Genomic DNA, 17570 nt, shown 5'->3' on the forward strand with positions numbered 1-17570 from the left:
TTCCCTAGTGGTCAAAACCCATAACTGCAGTTTGGTTCCTGTAAAAATGCAATATAAGAATTAGAACAAAAAGAACAACAAAAGGCAAATGTCAACATACATATGAGAAAGTAGTATTAATATTTGTACTTTATGAAATTGAAATGATGTATCACTCCCACAACGTAAGTTATGGAACTCACAAATAAGTTCTTATTCTTTGGTGGTCTAGGTGCTTCCCGTTTGCCTAGTTTGGGACAAATCTTTGTAGCTACCAGCTATGCAGTTACCAAATTTTCCGTAGAAAATTCATAACTCATTTTCACTTCTTATTTCATATATTAGTGATAGTTGAGGAAAATATTAGTGATAGTTGGTGAATTAATCTAATGGAATAACCTAGAGAAATCTGGCTACAAACCAAATATGATAGGTGAAAGATTAACAATTAACTAACTAATAAAAGTATATTTCGGTTCCCAAAGAACAACACATGTTGGAAGCTTGCCAAGGACAATTTCCACATAGGCCAAAAAAATATGGTCAAATACTGATTTTACTCTGAGAATTTGTCAAGATCTCATCTGCAACCAGAACTCATTAGAAAATTATCATTAAGATACGAGAAACAAAATCTGTATAAAAGTAAAGGCCATGATTGTCGTGTAACCTAACCATTTTCAAGATTAAAGCACCATCCTCAAGATTAAGTTAGACTAATAGTGCAAGATAAAACAAGTTATATCTACAATCATGAAAACATATTGAATACATGTGGGGCCATCTCCAAATTGACATGTTCTAGAAATACCTTCTATGCACAATTTTTTTCAACAAAATTGTCATAAGCCTTAAACAATATCAAATATTTTCAACAAAATTGTCTTCACTAGGACTAGATAGCTCATCTTCATTTGAATCATCTATATATGGGATAGTTTCTTCTTCATCTTCAATTTCTTCATTATTCGCTCTCTCATTTTCTGAATCTTCTACTTGTTTTCTTTTACCTTCATTCCAAAATATTAACAAAATTAATAATTAAATTTAAAAAAACATAAGATTTATAAAATACAAGACATACCTTTATTAGCATGCATCTTGTTTGAAGATGAATCTTTTTTACGTTTCTTAGTTGAACTTGGTGAAGTATCAAAAGGAGTAACATATATATCATCCAAATTAAAAGTTGGATTCAACCAAGAATCTTCTAATGCATCTTGTGGCAAAATTGGATCTTCTTTTTCTATAATCCACTCATCATCAGAATCAATATTTTCAAGACATAAAGGATCCTCAACTGTCTTCCTTCTTATATCTCTTTCTTTCAACTTCATATTGTACATGATAAACACCAAAGCATTGAGTTTTTCTTGCTCAAGGCGATTTCGCCTTTTTGTATGTACCTATAAATTAAATATTTATATAATTACAAATTTGCAATATATTATGCAACAATGAACAATCAATAATATAAAAATATTTATATTTACCAAAGAAAAAGTGCTCCAATTACGCTCACATCCTGACGCACTACATGTGAGATTCAACACTCGCATTGCAAAGTTTTTCAATTCTTTTGTTTCATCACCAAATGTATTCCACCAATCAACTGAGAAAATAAAATAAAAAAGAATGTTAGTAAGAAAAAAAATAGATCAATTAGAATTAAAATTAAGACAATATAAAGAAAAATACATACCTGAATTTTTTCTCTTTCTTGTGCCAATTGCCTCTGGTCTACCAAACAAACCAATTGCATTTTCATATGTATCAAGCTGAATCAAAATCTCACAACGTTTTTCTATATTGGGCACTATCTTTTCTAAACATTCCATAAACCCAATTTTAACTTTTTTATCTTTTACACAATCATCATCATAATGAAAGTGTGGGTTTAGAAATTACCCTGCAGAATGTAAGCAGTGATGCATTTCATTATCCCACCTCTTGTCAATAATATCCCAAATGTCTATATAGTTGCTTTTATCATTGCCTACATTATGAGTTATTTCTTCCTTTGCCTTTCTCATATCATTAAACAAAAATCCCATAACTGGTTTATCATCTGAATCAACCCTTCTCAATACTTTCACTAAAGGTAATGTGACTTTAATGATATAAACAATTGCTTTCCAAAAATTTCTATCTTCAGTGACAATGTATGTTACTTCTTTACCTTTTGGATTTTTGATATAATACTCACTATCTTGAAATTCTAAAGATAAGAACATATTCTTTAATGCATTTTTGTTTACACCAATACTTTGAAGAGTAAGATAAGAAGTTGCAAAACGAGTAATAGCTGGCCGTAAGAGCTCTTTACCATTTGTATATTTTCTCATCAAATTTAAAATCCATGCATGTCCATATATAAATGTAGTTACAATCTTTGCTTTTTCCAATACTCGTTTATGCAAATGCATCTTGCCAATGTCTTCAAGTATCAAATCTATACAATGTGCTGCACAAGGTGTCCAAAAAATATGTTGAAAAGCTTCAATATCTTTTAACTTCAAACCTGCAGCCTTGTAATTTGCTGCATTATCTGTAACTACTTGTACTACATTGTGTTCTCTGACTTCTTTAATAACTTCACTAAATAACTTTACCAAATTATCAGTTGTCTTTCTTATTCCACTAATATCACAAGACTTCAAAAAGACTGTACCTGAAGGATTGTTCACAAGAAAATTAATCAAATTTCTACTTTTACCATCCGTCCAACCATCTGCCATTATAGTACAACCAGTTCTTGCCCATGTCTTTTTGTAGTCCTCCAACATAATTTGAGTTTTATCCACTTCATCTTTTAAAATCCAAGTTCTCATCTCATGATAACTTGGTGGTTTAAATCCTCGACCATAATTAGCAATAGCTTCACACATGGATTCAAAATATCGACTATTGCACAAATTAAATGATAACGCATTTGCAAAAAAGAATCGCCCAATAGCATAACATACTTCCTTTCTTTCTTCTCTTTTAAATGCATTATTTATCGTTGTCTGATGAGCTTCTGAACTTACAAATTGATCCATAGGGCCTCTTGTTTGTGAACTTCCAACTCTACTAGTAGTTGGAGAAGAAAGTTCACCACTCATCAATCCTTGAGTAAAGCTTTCATTCATACCACTTTGTAATATATTTTTTTCTTGTTGTTTTTCTTCTTTCTTCTTTTGCAAGTATTTTGCAAAAAATTGTGTCACCTCATTTGGTGCATGATCACATGGCTTAGCACCCTTGTGACTTCCAGCTAGATGCTCTTTTATTCTTGCTACACCACCTTTATAAACTACCTTACAATACATACATACCAAATTTCCTCTTTTTTCCTTATCATTCAAATCTTCTTCAAAACAATGCTTCCAAGTTGGATCTGTCCTTGTCATTTTTTTTAAGATAAACAACCACCTGCACAAATTTAGATTTTTTTTAAAACAATACAATCCATAATCAAGAAAACATATATTTAAAAGCATCTCTTTATTTTGCAATACAATCTCTTTGTTCATATTTGATGCATTTTTATATGCCCCATCGACCGCTCTCTTTGAGGCATGTTATTTACTCATTCTACAAAATTGGAAGATCAAACAAAAACATGTAGCATATTTAGATTTAATTAATTCTTATGCACATTTCAGTTCAAACTCTGTGTTTGTTATTCAGGCTCTGCGTGAAGAAGCATTTGTATCAGTGAAAAATGCCAACGGTTCAAGCTTTGACACCTCTGATAGTGCTCGACTACTTGTGCTTTGTCTCCACACCCGGTGGGTCATTGCAGCAGGTGGTTTTCTCATACACACAATTCCACTTTATGCAACAGCTGAAGCAGTCCCATGGAAATGTCTACGCAACTGACAGAGACATAAGTGCATACCGACAGGAAAGAATGTTTCTTAGGAAAAAACTGATGTGATAAAGATTTAGCTTCAGTACTAGTATCGAAAGTTTGAAACTTCTAGTGTAGTAACATGAATTCAATACATTCCATGTAACCAGAAATTGAGTAATCTGTTCTCGTCTTATTCAAGTGTATATCTTTCTAAGCCCAACATACCAATGTATGGGTCTTTTATGCTACTTGGATTTTGTCCACCACATTCAAATTGAAAAGTAGAAAAACACTATGGACTATATGAATATTATGAATCTATGACATGCTGAATCAACTCAGAATGGCTGAGACAAGTCATTGATTTTCTTTTTTCATTTAGCCCGTTACCACAAAAAGGATCAAGCTCATATGCAGCAGAAAAAACCATCTTAAGTGGTCAAAATGCACCAACAAAACCATCATTTCAAAATGCAGAATAAGGCATGTGACCAGAATATTGTATCATTTAAATAGAACCGTCAAGTGTTTGATCAACAAAAATAAATGCACATGACATGACCAAAAAACCCTCGAATGTTTCATCCCTTGCTATAGTTAAAAATTAACCGCAAACTGTAGAACACGTCACTAAACAAGAGTAGCTTTTCAAGAAGAATATGAAAAACAAGAGTATAGAGAAAAGTTTTACAGCCTAACAAAATCATCAAATAAATAAAGAGCTTGCTTAAAATGCTGCAATAGACTACCAAGCAAATCAAGAAGATGGTCCTAGTTGGGCAACACTTTCACTCCTATTTTACCAATGATCACAGGAAAATCAATGAACACCTCATATCTATCTTGAGTGGTCGACAGGAAATTCACTTTTGGCCACAAAAATTGATCATATTGGCAGAAAGAACCCTTAAATGAGATACACCTAAAGTAATATTAGAAAAAAAGAAGTGCTGGATATTACTGAAAATGAATACTATCTGCTTTAGGGATAAAAGCTATCTTAACCATAAGATATTCTTGTAGATTATTTATCCAACCACTGAGGAATAAGTTTAAAAGATTAAGTGATGCTTTTTTAGCACTTGTGCTTTCCTAGTTGTATCATTGATCATGAAATCCCTGTAAACAATACAATACATCATCTCATGAATATCCTAAAGCTACAAGCAGTCATGCATTCATTGCATTGAGTATTGCATAGTCAACAAGTTAGCTTTTATACATGTTATCTAATCGACAATTTTTTGTTGTCTATAACCAAATAATAAAAATAATTTCTTTTAATGACAACTGGATTTGGTATTATGGGAAAAGTAGCGACGAGGCATCTGAGATTCTGAGTACACCTCAAAAGGAACCACATAATCAAGGAGCTGCAAGCCTGCAACACTTGCTCAGTGGTGTTGTTTCTGAGACAATTTCTTCAAAACCCAAAGACAAGTGTGTGGCGTTTTTTGTATATTTGTAAGTTACATTTTAAAATAGACAAATGCATACAGGCAGAAGCGGAAAAAGAAATACAGAGAAAGAGGCGGCGTGTGTTGATCGAAACACGAGGAAGAAGGCGGCGTCAGCTCCCCTGAAAGGCATGGATGCAAGGTAGTCGGCGCTGGGAGCGAGAGACGAGGAGAGGAGAGGAGGAGGGAGGTGCAGGCTGACAAAGCCCTCCCTCCCCTCTGCGATTTTTAAAGAGGGTTGGGGGAGGCACGAAAAGGGAAAGGAGGGGATGCGGCGGGGGAGGGGATGAAGGTTTAAAACTTTGAAAGAAACCCTCCCCCCCCCCCTTTCGTGTTTTAATTTTTGTGGGTTGTACATGAGGCGTACGCCTTATAATCGAAGCGGGACTCGAAGCGAGGTGCACGCTTCACTCATGTGAAGCGTGCGCTTCGAACCCACAAATGTTTCACTACAACGCTTCAGTATTTTGATCGTGCGCTTCGCCTCTAAGGCGTACGCTTCAGGTACTGAGGCATACGCCTCTCACAACACTGATATGGAGTACACTGTCTCTTATCTTCTTCCAAGTAGACCATTCATCTTCATCTGTGTAAAGAACCACGTCACTTGAAAGTGATGCTTTGTCAATGAAGTGCAGAGAAGACTTGGTGACCACCGCTTTCACTTCTGCCCACTCAGAAAAACTGTGATACAAGACCCCAAATTTTATTGCAGCTACACTTCCACTTGCAGCCAAGAGAATTCGGGGTCTTTCCGACTCCATATCTCCTTGCATTCAAAGGTCACAATTGCTTTTCATAGTCACACCTTACACAGAAAGAACAATATGATTCACATATAGTTTCTTTGTAGAGGAGCAGCTTATGGTCAAACTAAAACAGTAGAAACCAGTTTTCTAGACCAAGGAGTTCCAATCCTACAACACAATAAAGAATGAATGCCATACAAGAAACAAATGCACATATGGCAGGCCATTGGTTCCAATTGTTGAATTTCCATAAAAAATGACATACAGTGAAAATTCTAGTCCAAAATGCAACATGCAACAAATGCCGCCCAACTTTTTAGGAAGGATTTAACAGGTTGCAATCAGTCTTTTCCACTAAGAAAGAGCTTGAAAGGCTTCTCTTAGTGTCAGCAACCATGTTAACTGAATGATCAAGTAAGCTTTTTAAAACACAAAATCCTGATCACTAATCAACTTCAAGTGCATTCAATTCCAAAAAAGAAGATTAATTTATATCCATAAAACACGCAGAAGACTTCATATGACTTGGTAACCAGTGGAAGCTCAAACGTGCATTGTAGATATGGATTTGACCTATGTAGTCAAAAGTAGTAGTCGGCGGACTCCTAAAAACAAAACCCTTAATATTTTAACCAAAATCAAGCATTCACTGTTCATGGATTTATGCATAATGGTAATTGAAAAAAGAAAACAAAAAAAACCCCTAAAACCACAGCTAAACATTTATGCCATTTTACAAAAAACCAAATGAAAACCCTAAATCCTAACAAACATCATTCATGGATATGCTAATTGAAAAAACAAAAACAAAATCCCTAAAATTCTGACCAAAATCAAACAATGTAGAATCATGTTTAAAAACACACAGAAATTAATTAAATATTCTTGTCATTTGAAAAAACAAAATCAAGAACCTAAATGCTAATTGAAAAAAAAAGCACAAAAACCCTAAAATCTAATTACATATTCATGCTATTTAAGAAAAACACTAAATCGAAAACCTGAATCGTAACAAACATCGTACATTATGCTAATTGAAATAAAAAACAAAACCCTAAAATCAATGTTTCCAATGTTTTAGCGACGTTGTGTAGCGCACGAATGATGGATCCGTGCGGCAGATTGACTAAAGGTTGCGTGATAGTTCAATCATTTCTCCAGTGAAGATGTTGATGGGAAAAGCGGTAGCTTGCTAAGATACGTCATTTGCATTTTGCACGTCTACGCTGCAACGCACATGCATATCAGAGCTTCTGAAAGACTTTCTAAGCCCCAAATAGTTCTTCAACCTAAGTCATTCATTTTAGAGAAGACGAAGAAGACTACATATTCACGAAATGTGTTCACAAAGCGGAAGAAACACAAAAAACAAATTAAGAAGAAGAATCTAGCAGAGAAGGCGGCGAAAAAAAAATGATCCTTTTCTCACGAGAATCAGAACTAAGAAAACGAGTCCCTCCTAATAAACAAAAGGAATTGATCACTGACAATGAGAGAAAACAGAAAATCCTCAGTTCTCGCGAGACGGAATCGCAAAACAGCGCCATTTCGGCCACTAATTTCCGTAGAAACGAAGAATAAGAAGAAAAAAGAGAAGGAAAACAGCTCACCGGAGTTCGACGGTCCCCGACGCGTCCATAGCTGGAGGTGATCTCCTAGGGTCGACCGGATTGGAAGGGAAAGAAGGAACCCTTGTAGAGGAGCTTCTCCCGTTCTTGCCGGAAGGAGAGCCGACGACGCCGTACAGTCTAGGGTTTCTCTCAAGAACGAGAGGAACTCAACAGAGTATCGGCTCCAACCGTTCGGAGGGGAGGACGATAAAATTGCAATGAAATTACTCAAAGATCCCGATACGTAAAGCAAATAGCGAATATGTCACTAAGGGCATGAAGCCAAAATGGCATGTACCTTGGGATGTCAATGAATCGGATTTTATCAAATATCCAACCGAGTTTATTTATGTTTAGTTGCATTTGGTAAGCATATCCAATTATAATTGGATGAAGATATAACTTTGATTTTTTGATACCGAACTCGACAAATATTCAAATTTGAAGGATATATCTGAATCGGTCTACATGTAAAAAAAGCAGATCTGATATGATGAGCTTTTCACCGTTCAAAAGCGAATCCTGTTTAGTTAAACATCCTATTAGCCGAATATAGTATTGGTCAATTCCAATCCAAATCTGAACCCTTTGCATCCTGTTGCTAATCAGAATTGGACGTAGTCTATTTTTACATCCAAGTCTGATTAATTTATATCCCCAAACCCTTAATATTTTAACCAAAACCAAGTTTCAGTATTCATGGATTGATGAATAATGTAGTTAAAAAAAAACTCTAAAATCATAACCAAATAATTGTGCTATTTAAAAAAAAAACAAATGAAAATCCTAGATCCTAATAAACATTATTAATAGATATGCCAATTGAAAAAAAACTAAGATTCTAACCAAAATCAAGCTGCAGAATCATGTTTAATGTTGATTGAAAAAATACAGAAATACCTAATTCAATATTCATGTCATTTGAAAAACGAAATTCAAGAACCTAAATGCTAATTTTAAAAAAACCCACAAAAAACCACCCTAAAACCTAATTACATATTTATTCTATTTAAAAAAACTAAGTAACAAATATCATCAATGGTGCTAATTGAAACAAAAAGAAAACCTAAAATCAATGTTTACAATGTTTTGTGTAGCACACGAATGATAGATCTGCGCTGCAGATCGACTAAAGGTTGCGTGATAATTCAATCATCATTTGCACGTCTACGCTGCAACCGCACATGCAGATTAGTTCTTCAATGTAAGCCTTTCATTTTAGAGAAGATGAAGAAGACTACTGCACATTCACGAAATATGTTCACAGAGCCGAAAAAACAAAAAACAAACAAACAAATCAACAAGAAGAATCAACAGAGAAGGCGGCCAGAAAAATGATCCCTTTTCACCGGAATCAGAACTAAGAAAACGAGCACGTATCAAGAGTACATAATTTTCCTCCAAACAAAGCACGAAAACAAAAGGAATTGGCCAGCGAAAATGAGGGTAAACAGAAAATCTTCAGTTCTCGCGAGACGGATCGCAAGACAACGCCATTTCGGCCATTAATTTCCGAAGAAACGAAGAAGAAGAAGAAGAAGAAAGATAATGAAAACAACTCACCGGAGTTAGACGGCCGCCGGAGATGACCGGAGTGGAGCTTCTCCGCTCTCGCTGGAAGGAGAGCCAACGGCGCCTTACAGTCTCAGGAACGAGAGGTACCTCATACAGCTCAGAGTATCGGCTCCGACCGGTTCGGAGGGAAGGAGGATAAAATTACAGTAAAAATACTAAAACATCCCGACAAATAAAGCAAATAGCGAATATGTCAGTAAGGACATGGCATGTACAAGGATGTTATCGAATCGGATTTTATCCGATATCCGACCCAATTCGATTCTGTTTAGTAGCATTTGGTAAAACAAACCATATCCAATTATAACTGGATGCAGATATGATTTTTCTCTTTTGATATAGAATCCAACAAACATTTGAATTTGATGGATAACCGAATTCATTTACATGTAAAAAACCAGATTTGGTATGAGTTTTTCACCATTCAAATCCGAATCGGTTTGGCCAACATCCGATTAGTTGAATATGGTGTTGGCCACATCCGATCTAAATCCAAACCGTGTATATCCCGTTGCTAATCAAAATTGGGTTTATTTGATTTTTACATCCAAGTCTGATTAATATCTGAATTTGTTCACATGTAAAATTAGTGCCGAGTTAGCTATTTTAGCCAATCAAATCGAAATTCAGTTCCGCTAAAAAAAATCCAAATTTAGTCATAAATTCTTACATCCAACTTCAAAACCAATTAAAGCATATTCAATTAGGGTATTGCCACAACCCAGACAGAATCCAACCCATTTACATCCCTCAACGAGTAGGTGGTGGACGCCGGACACTTTTCTGACCTACTGAGCTTTTTTTGAAGGGGGTTTTCATGTTTTCATTATGTCCATACATGTGTATTCTACGTGCTTGATTGATAGAAATCGGTTCTTGGATCGTCTGATTACAACAGCCAGTTAGGTTTTTATAAGATTTAAAAATTGATGATAGAATTTTTTTATACATATTCAAGGCTTAAAAAACCATATATATATTTTTTTTATAAAAACAGATGATCCAAGTTTCCTTTCCTAGCAAATTAACCATGTCTAACACATCTGCAGGCAGATTTGCTAAAAACAACCCCAAAATGCCTGTTCACTCACAATAAGCCAAAAACGTGGTAGGCAGCTACCACGTTTCCCCTAAATGAGTATCAACAGATATGGATAGAGAAAATGAAGCATGGTCATATTAGGAAGACACTCACATATCTTTGGCAACATCACAATGACATCCTCCCATCTTGGAGATCTTACGGCCTTAGCTCATCTCCCGTCCCTGCTTTTCATGGAATTCAGGACATATATATGGTAAAGTGAATCAGATCCTAAACTGCACCAAAATCTGTTAGATCCCAATTCCATCAGCTCACATCCTAAACTGGATGTGGCCGTTTCACAACTGTGTTCAATATTGTCCGAACGATAAGATTTGATTTGAAGCCCGGATTTTCAAGGGCAAGGCTAAGCACATCAAACTCATACATAACATGCTTCAGCCTGTAACCACATGGTGATGTTTTCAGTCTGCAACAATGGCCTTTACATGCTAACAGAGGAAAGCAGATTACCTGTGATCTCTGCCTACTAATTACAAGAAATACAGGCAGACCTCGAAACATTTAATAACTTGAACATGTTTCATAACAAACTGTATAGATATTTAGGTAGTTCATAAGAAAAATTACAGACAGCCCTTTGATTCTCTCCCTCTCTGAGTATAATAATAGTAAGTCTGCCAATACTGAGAGTCGTCAGTCCACGATTGCCTCTGTTGTGGAAGAGAGCACCATGATGTTTGACAATGAGCATCAGCATTGAAAGGAATATGAAGCAGCCCCCATGATGAACGGGGCAAACAGAAACTCTAAAGCGATCAAGCACCCCAAAATGATTCAAGGATGAGCATAGCCTGCATACATTGCTGATACTTTTTGCGATAGAGCGTCGGCCATCTCATCTATGTTCTCAGTAATGTTCTGGGTAATGGTTTCCTCCTGCACATCAGAACTCTTTCTGTTTAGAATCAGTTTATATTGTGTTCTAGTATATTGAGATAAATGCAAAGCGTAAGGGCATCCTATATTTCACTTTAAGATTAAAGGCTAAAGCAACTGGATGGCCGTCCATTTTGAGTTGCTGAGAGGTACAATGTTGATGGGGCCTGGCACCCTCGGTGTAAAGCTCCAGGGGTACACCCCTATGTTCACCAGGAAAACTTCCCCTCATGCTTCAGTTTGTGCATGGGACCGCCCTCTCAGTTTTGATCTCAAGATGCCCCTTCATTTCAGGACAAATCGAGCTGCCCCTAGCCAGGTGTGCAGAGCCTGCAGGGGCATGGATGGCCATCCATTTGCTTGAAGTTTCACAGTGGTAGGACCATGATCCTTTTCGCCCAGTGAGGAATGGTTAGAAAGAGCAAGCTAATGATACCAACAAATTTTTTGATGGTTTTAATTAGATAATAATCAAAACAGTAATTTGAAAACCTTCTAATTAGTCAGTTCACGCAGAAGATGGAAGTCAAAAGTTTCATAGCATGCCAAGTGTATAGTGTTGATCTAAATTCTAAAATGAAGTTCTAAGAATGCAGTCAACTTCCTTGAACCATGATATTTACAAACCTCTGGTTCTGTCTTAGGCTTTACAGTCACACACTTGGATGCACTAATGCTAGCACTCTTCAACAAGCTCCTTCCGCTGTACTTTTCTCTTGTCGAGCCATTTTCTGCTGCTACTCCAATACCTTCACTTTGATTGGCACCTGGAGGGCTCCCAAGGGTTGTGCGAGCAACAGATTCGGTGGTTTGCTTTTCGATATCAATGTTTTCGTTGGAATTATCATCTCTAGGCACACATACTCGCTCTCTAAGGGGAATAGAGGGAGAATGGTCAAGCACATAATGAATTACTTAAACAGAAGGCCAATAGTTTCTACTAAAACCAGCAATTACCGAGGCAATGATGCGTGATGCCTCAGTAGTGGAGTGCTTCTTTCACCCTTGCCATAATGCTCCTCCAAATGTGCAAACTGTCTCTTGAATCGATCCACCCCACTATTAAGACAAACAAAAAGAAAACAAGACAATTTAGTTAGTATCTCTCTAGACAATAAATGCCTGAAACCACTTCTCTATCATGACATATTCATCTGCTAAATAACTAAACAGATTTACTTACGATTACTACAATCACCATGATGAAATACAACAATTTTCAAAGACATAGAGAGTTCCCTTTTCAAGAAAGTAGTCTGATGACAAAGGAACACAAAGTGAAGTAAATAGGCAAAGGACATCCATAGGCCATAGGCATTAGTCATTGAAATGCATCGTTCAACTTAATACCCAGATGACAGAAAACAGAACGTAAAAAAGGTATTGGGGTAGACAAATGCTAGTTAAGCAAGATTGCACATAAAATAGCAAAACATCAAACTAAAGACAACACAGGGGACAGCAGTAACATTGCTCTCACAGATATATGCCCTAATCATGACCATCACAACTCTAAACCAACAATGTCCACTAAACACATGATAAACAGAACACACTATTGATATAATTAAAATTGGTAACAGCGTGGGTTACTTTACACTGGTCAACCACTCTTGGAAACATAATGATGGCAGAAATGACATAATTAAGCTAGATTATAAATATGCATAGCAAACAATATACAGCAGTACAAGTCATCTCAGAGGGTAAATTGCACTCTCCCAAATGCACCCACTCCAGGAACAACCTCAATATATTTGGTGGCATGGGGGGCTTTCAACATATTCAAACAAATTCTACATAGGGGAGAAAAACATTGAAGAAGCACAATCCTGCCTTAGAGCATTTTTTGTGATGAAGGAAACCACCTGTGCAGGGTGGTTGGGGATAGATTCACGGCCTCAACCATCTCTTCGCCAATCACTAGTATATGCTCAGCAATGAGACACTAGCTAAAAAGATTCCATCTCAAGATAATCTAAGGATCTAAGAGAATTCCTGTAACATATAAACTCCATGGCAACTAATAAATTATCCAGAACAAGGGGCCACAAAAAATGCAAGCAAATTGATCTAAAACCAATGCTAAGAGAAAAATTATTAGCATACCAAGATGCACACACATTCAACTAAAGCTAAATCCAAATGCCTTTATCAGGAAAACTGAAGAAAACCCCAACCTTGGATACATAAAACTAGTCTGATCTGCACCACGAAGATATTCCTGAAGCATCTGGGGATGATACTCTAGGATCTGTATGCTTTAAGAGAAAACCATTGTAAATGAGCAGAAGTATATTTTATCAAGGCAAAGAGAGCAGTATATTATACAGGTTCCAAGGTGCATGCATTTCCATACCTCCCGATAAATCAACTCCCTCACATCATCCTTTGCTAACTTTCTTCTTTCAAATTCAAACTCAAGTTTAGAAATTGGTTGTATTGAAGGTTCCCGTTCCACAGTTGCCAATCCATGGAAATATGGATCTGCCAATGCCTTAAAAAACACGACAGAAAAAAGAATGCAAAAGATTAAGGAAAATTCAAGATAGTTACATTGCCATGAAAGTCAATCATTATTAGCCATGCTATTCTGCAAGGCTACCAAAATTTCAGTATATCTGACCTCTGCAGCTGTTGGCCGGTCCTTGGGATCAAAGGCAAGCAAACGTTCAAGTAAATGAAGAGCCAAAGGATCAACATTAGGAAACTTTTGTGTGAAAGGAACCGGCGGCTTTTTTCTCATGTTGCTCAAGAATCTTCTTGCCTTCTCATTCCGAATCTGTAGATTTTTCATCAAATAATCAAATTTTGGAGTTTAGGGTTTTTTAAAATCATGATCAAATTGGAAAAATTAGATCTGTTTCTTAAACAAGGAATGATCAGTTGACTAATTAAAATAAGTAAATGAGCTTCTGACTCTATGATGAAGAAATAGTGGACAAACTTGGATCCTCTAATAGAAACACATGAATCAAAGGGGAAAAAAGAAAAAAAAAAAGAGAGAAGAGAACCAACCCTAGCAATGGATTCTGTGGACGGAGTGCCAAGCAGATCAGTCATGAGATCTAATTGATGCACAACATTCTTTCCGGGAAATAATGGTTTCCCCAAAAGCATTTCTGCAAATATGCACCCTATGCTCCATATATCAATTGCAGGGGTATACTGAAAAATAACAGGAGATGTTGAAATATGCACAAAAGCACCTTACACAAATTCTTGTATACAAAAAATCATGTGGAAAAGAGAATCCAATCTAAATATGCAAGCACCATATACATCAAATAAAGTCAAGGTATGCAAGAATCGTCAACATGACAACAACAAAGCTAGTGCCGTTCTTGCTTTCTTTCTTTTTTTTATAACAAAGGGAACCACAAGTGTAGGGGAGGATGGTTTTTTTTTTTTTGATAACAAAGGGAACCACAAGTGTAGGGGAGGATGGGTAAGGAATAAGATGAATTACAAAAGTAAGAAATTTAGCCTGAAAATAGTATTATGAACTCAACATACACTTAAACATAAGCATGGACATAACTAAACCCAGGTCCATGAGTATGCAACTAGCAAAGTACACGACAAGTAAGCCATTCAGGTGAATAAGTTATTCAAGAAGATATATAATGAAAGTGCATAATTCTCAGCCCTCTTACTTTGGAGAAAAATGAGCCACAAAGTTCAGGAGCACGATACCATCTGGTTGCTACATAATCCTATTGAATATAGAACATGTCAGCAAATACATAAAAAAAAACACTCAAATGAGAGTAACAAATAGTTATAAGATTCATCACAAATAAATTAGATTAAAATACAAAAGTGACGACAAATTATAGCATTGATGATAACGACATATTATAGTCCAACATCCTGAACTGCAAGGACACAAAGCAGCACATTGGTTGCATGGAGAAGGAACCTACAGTCCAGAAAATAGCTGATGGGGCATCATTGAATGACACGCGAGCCAGGCCAAAATCACAAATCTTTAGCTTGCAATCAGCATTGGCAAGTATGTTCTTTGGCTTCAAATCACGATGGAACACATTTGCTGAAAACAGTGAAACATAACATCCATCAAATTTCTACCTTAACAAAAGACGACTATCACAAGGAAGAACATAAATTCCATAAGCCATGGAAAAGCAGAATGAATAGTTCACAAAGAAGCTAGAAGCTCGCATAACCTGTATGAATATATTTCAGTGCTCGAAGAAGTTGGTACAGGAAAAATTGAAAATGTTCAGGTGTAAGATCATCATTAGCCTTGACTACTTGGTGGAGATCAGACTCCATCAACTCAAACACCACATATATGTCTCTGAACTCCCTACGAGATGGGGGGAGCATAATATGTTTTATTTCTACAATATCAGGATGATGAAGCAACCGAAGGAGCTTGATTTCACGCAGAATGCGAGTAGCATCAGAAACATGCTCGAAAACATCATTTATCTTTTTTATAGCTACCCTCTGCCCAGTGTGGGTGTCGATCGCAGATGCCACAACACCATAGCTTCCCTTTCCAATAACCTCCTGTATTTGGTATTGACTCGCCTCGCCATACTCTGTGAAGAATTCTGTATCTAGCATATTCTGACAACAGAAACGGTGAAGCATAATGAGTCCAACTATGGGCACACCAAGGCATAAACTGCACTGACAACTAAATTATCAACAATCACAGAACAGAAAGTAGTTGAAACGGTGCAGCATTATCATAAAGTCCTTAAATAATTATTTTTAGCAAATTTTCGTATATCTTCAAGGACTCCAATAGATGGGCATATGCAAAATCAGACCCCCAAAAAAATTGCATGCTATACGATGAATGCGAATCCTTGCAATTAAGTTACAACAGCAAACTAAAGAGATTTATACGAGAAAAGGATAGTAAGAAACCTGAAAACGACATAAAAGAAATTTAAAAAACCATTCAAAAGAAGAAACAGAAGTAGATTAAGAACACGCCTTCAATCCAATCAAACTTGATAAACGCCTATAGTTTCAAATAGCTCGACAACATTCTTAAGTACCCATAAAAAAAGATGACAGCTTTTAGCGACCAAAACCAAGCACAAAAGTCAACTCAAACGAGAAAGAACAGAACATTTTCTCGTTCATCAAGAAAGAAAGAAGATACTTTAGGATAAAGAAGAATTCAAGAACACACACACAAGATCACGAAATCGAGCTCATGTTAAGAACAAAACCAGACCAAACAGGACCAACATGATCTATGATCCATACCAAATTCAACAAGACCCGAAACAAACAAACAAACATAACAAAACCAAGAACCCAACGTCCTTAGCAGAGGGAGCAAAAGATCACCTAAAAAGCTTTTTAAAGTAGAACTTCCCAAGCTAATCACGATCAAAATCGACAAAGAGAAAAAAGGATAAAAGGAAGATCAAAAGCAGCATAAATTCTCCTTCCCCAAAAAAAGAATCACAACCTAGCCCGGGAATATATTCCAATTCCGATCATGGATTAGTCATCGAGTCAATCAATCACACATGCAAACATCCATTTGGATTTTACAACTCTGGTCGCCTTCTTTTGATTCATTCCTTATACCTTTTTTTGGTGGGAGTCGATCCCTGGCATTCTGGTGCGTTTGGGGACACGGATGAGCTTAAGGCCGGAGTCGTCCTTGTGGTTGATGCGGCGCTGCAACCATGGATGAAGGCCCTCCACAAGAGGGGCCCCCATCCGTTGCTGATCCAGTAGTAGTCCGATCGCGGCTCCTACGCTTCGGCCATCGCTCCAGCACCCCCACTCCTCTTCCCTCCCCTATTTTCGCTTGATCGATGCCACCACCACCTCTCTCTCTCTCTCTCTACTTTCGGCTCTCTAATTTAACGGTTTAGCAATTGGTTGATATTGGGTATTGAGCTGAAAATGATAGGTTTAACATTTAACAATTCAATTGAATCACACGAATTATTGTAAGACGGGATCTCAAGAGTTTGAGTTCGGTTGATATTACTTTTAAAAGGAAAGGGTTCAAAGTTTACATAGAGAAAATGTGGTTAAATTTTTTTTTTTAATTTCTATAATAAACATTTTTTTTACAATGTTTATCATTCATAACAAAAAAATAATAATTATATTTTTATTCAATGACAAGAAAATAAAATATACCAAATGCTCTGCTGTAAAAGGAGAAGTTGCTCACGTTCTGATTGGTTTAATGCCTGAAACCTACAGTTGTAATTAAACATTGGAGTTGAGTCTACAACCCACACAAGTTGGAATATTTTAATTTCTCTTATTAACTTTCTCAAATATTATCTCACACAACTATCACTAAGTCGGCTATATTAGTCATAACCGTCTATGGGCGTAACAACCCCGTAGAACACCCCAATT

General features: G+C 36.5%; 2 protein-coding genes across 2 annotated transcripts; both read right to left on the reverse strand.

Annotated features, from left to right (window-relative positions):
- Positions 1-723: 723 nt before the first annotated feature.
- On the reverse strand, positions 724-7844 carry LOC149841462 (uncharacterized). Its single transcript, XM_090003854.1, has 4 exons — positions 7634-7844; positions 1473-1591; positions 1064-1385; positions 724-989 (listed from the first exon to the last, which is right to left on the reverse strand). The coding sequence occupies exons 2-4, from the start codon at positions 1536-1538 to the stop codon at positions 841-843; spliced, it is 537 nt and encodes a 178-aa protein (XP_089859980.1). The 5' UTR covers positions 1539-1591; positions 7634-7844; the 3' UTR covers positions 724-840.
- A 2765-nt stretch (positions 7845-10609) lies between these two features.
- LOC149841463 (mitogen-activated protein kinase 9-like) lies at positions 10610-17054 on the reverse strand. Its single transcript, XM_090003856.1, has 11 exons — positions 16776-17054; positions 15383-15791; positions 15119-15246; positions 14849-14908; positions 14211-14360; positions 13819-13974; positions 13552-13689; positions 13373-13446; positions 12150-12251; positions 11820-12063; positions 10610-11192 (listed from the first exon to the last, which is right to left on the reverse strand). The coding sequence occupies exons 1-11, from the start codon at positions 16908-16910 to the stop codon at positions 11091-11093; spliced, it is 1698 nt and encodes a 565-aa protein (XP_089859982.1). The 5' UTR covers positions 16911-17054; the 3' UTR covers positions 10610-11090.
- Between the last annotated feature and the right edge of the window lie 516 nt (positions 17055-17570).

Source organism: Nuphar pumila, chromosome 4, assembly GCF_984573655.1.
Source record: "Nuphar pumila chromosome 4, dmNupPumi1.hap1.1, whole genome shotgun sequence".
Taxonomy (NCBI): Eukaryota; Viridiplantae; Streptophyta; class Magnoliopsida; order Nymphaeales; family Nymphaeaceae; genus Nuphar; species Nuphar pumila.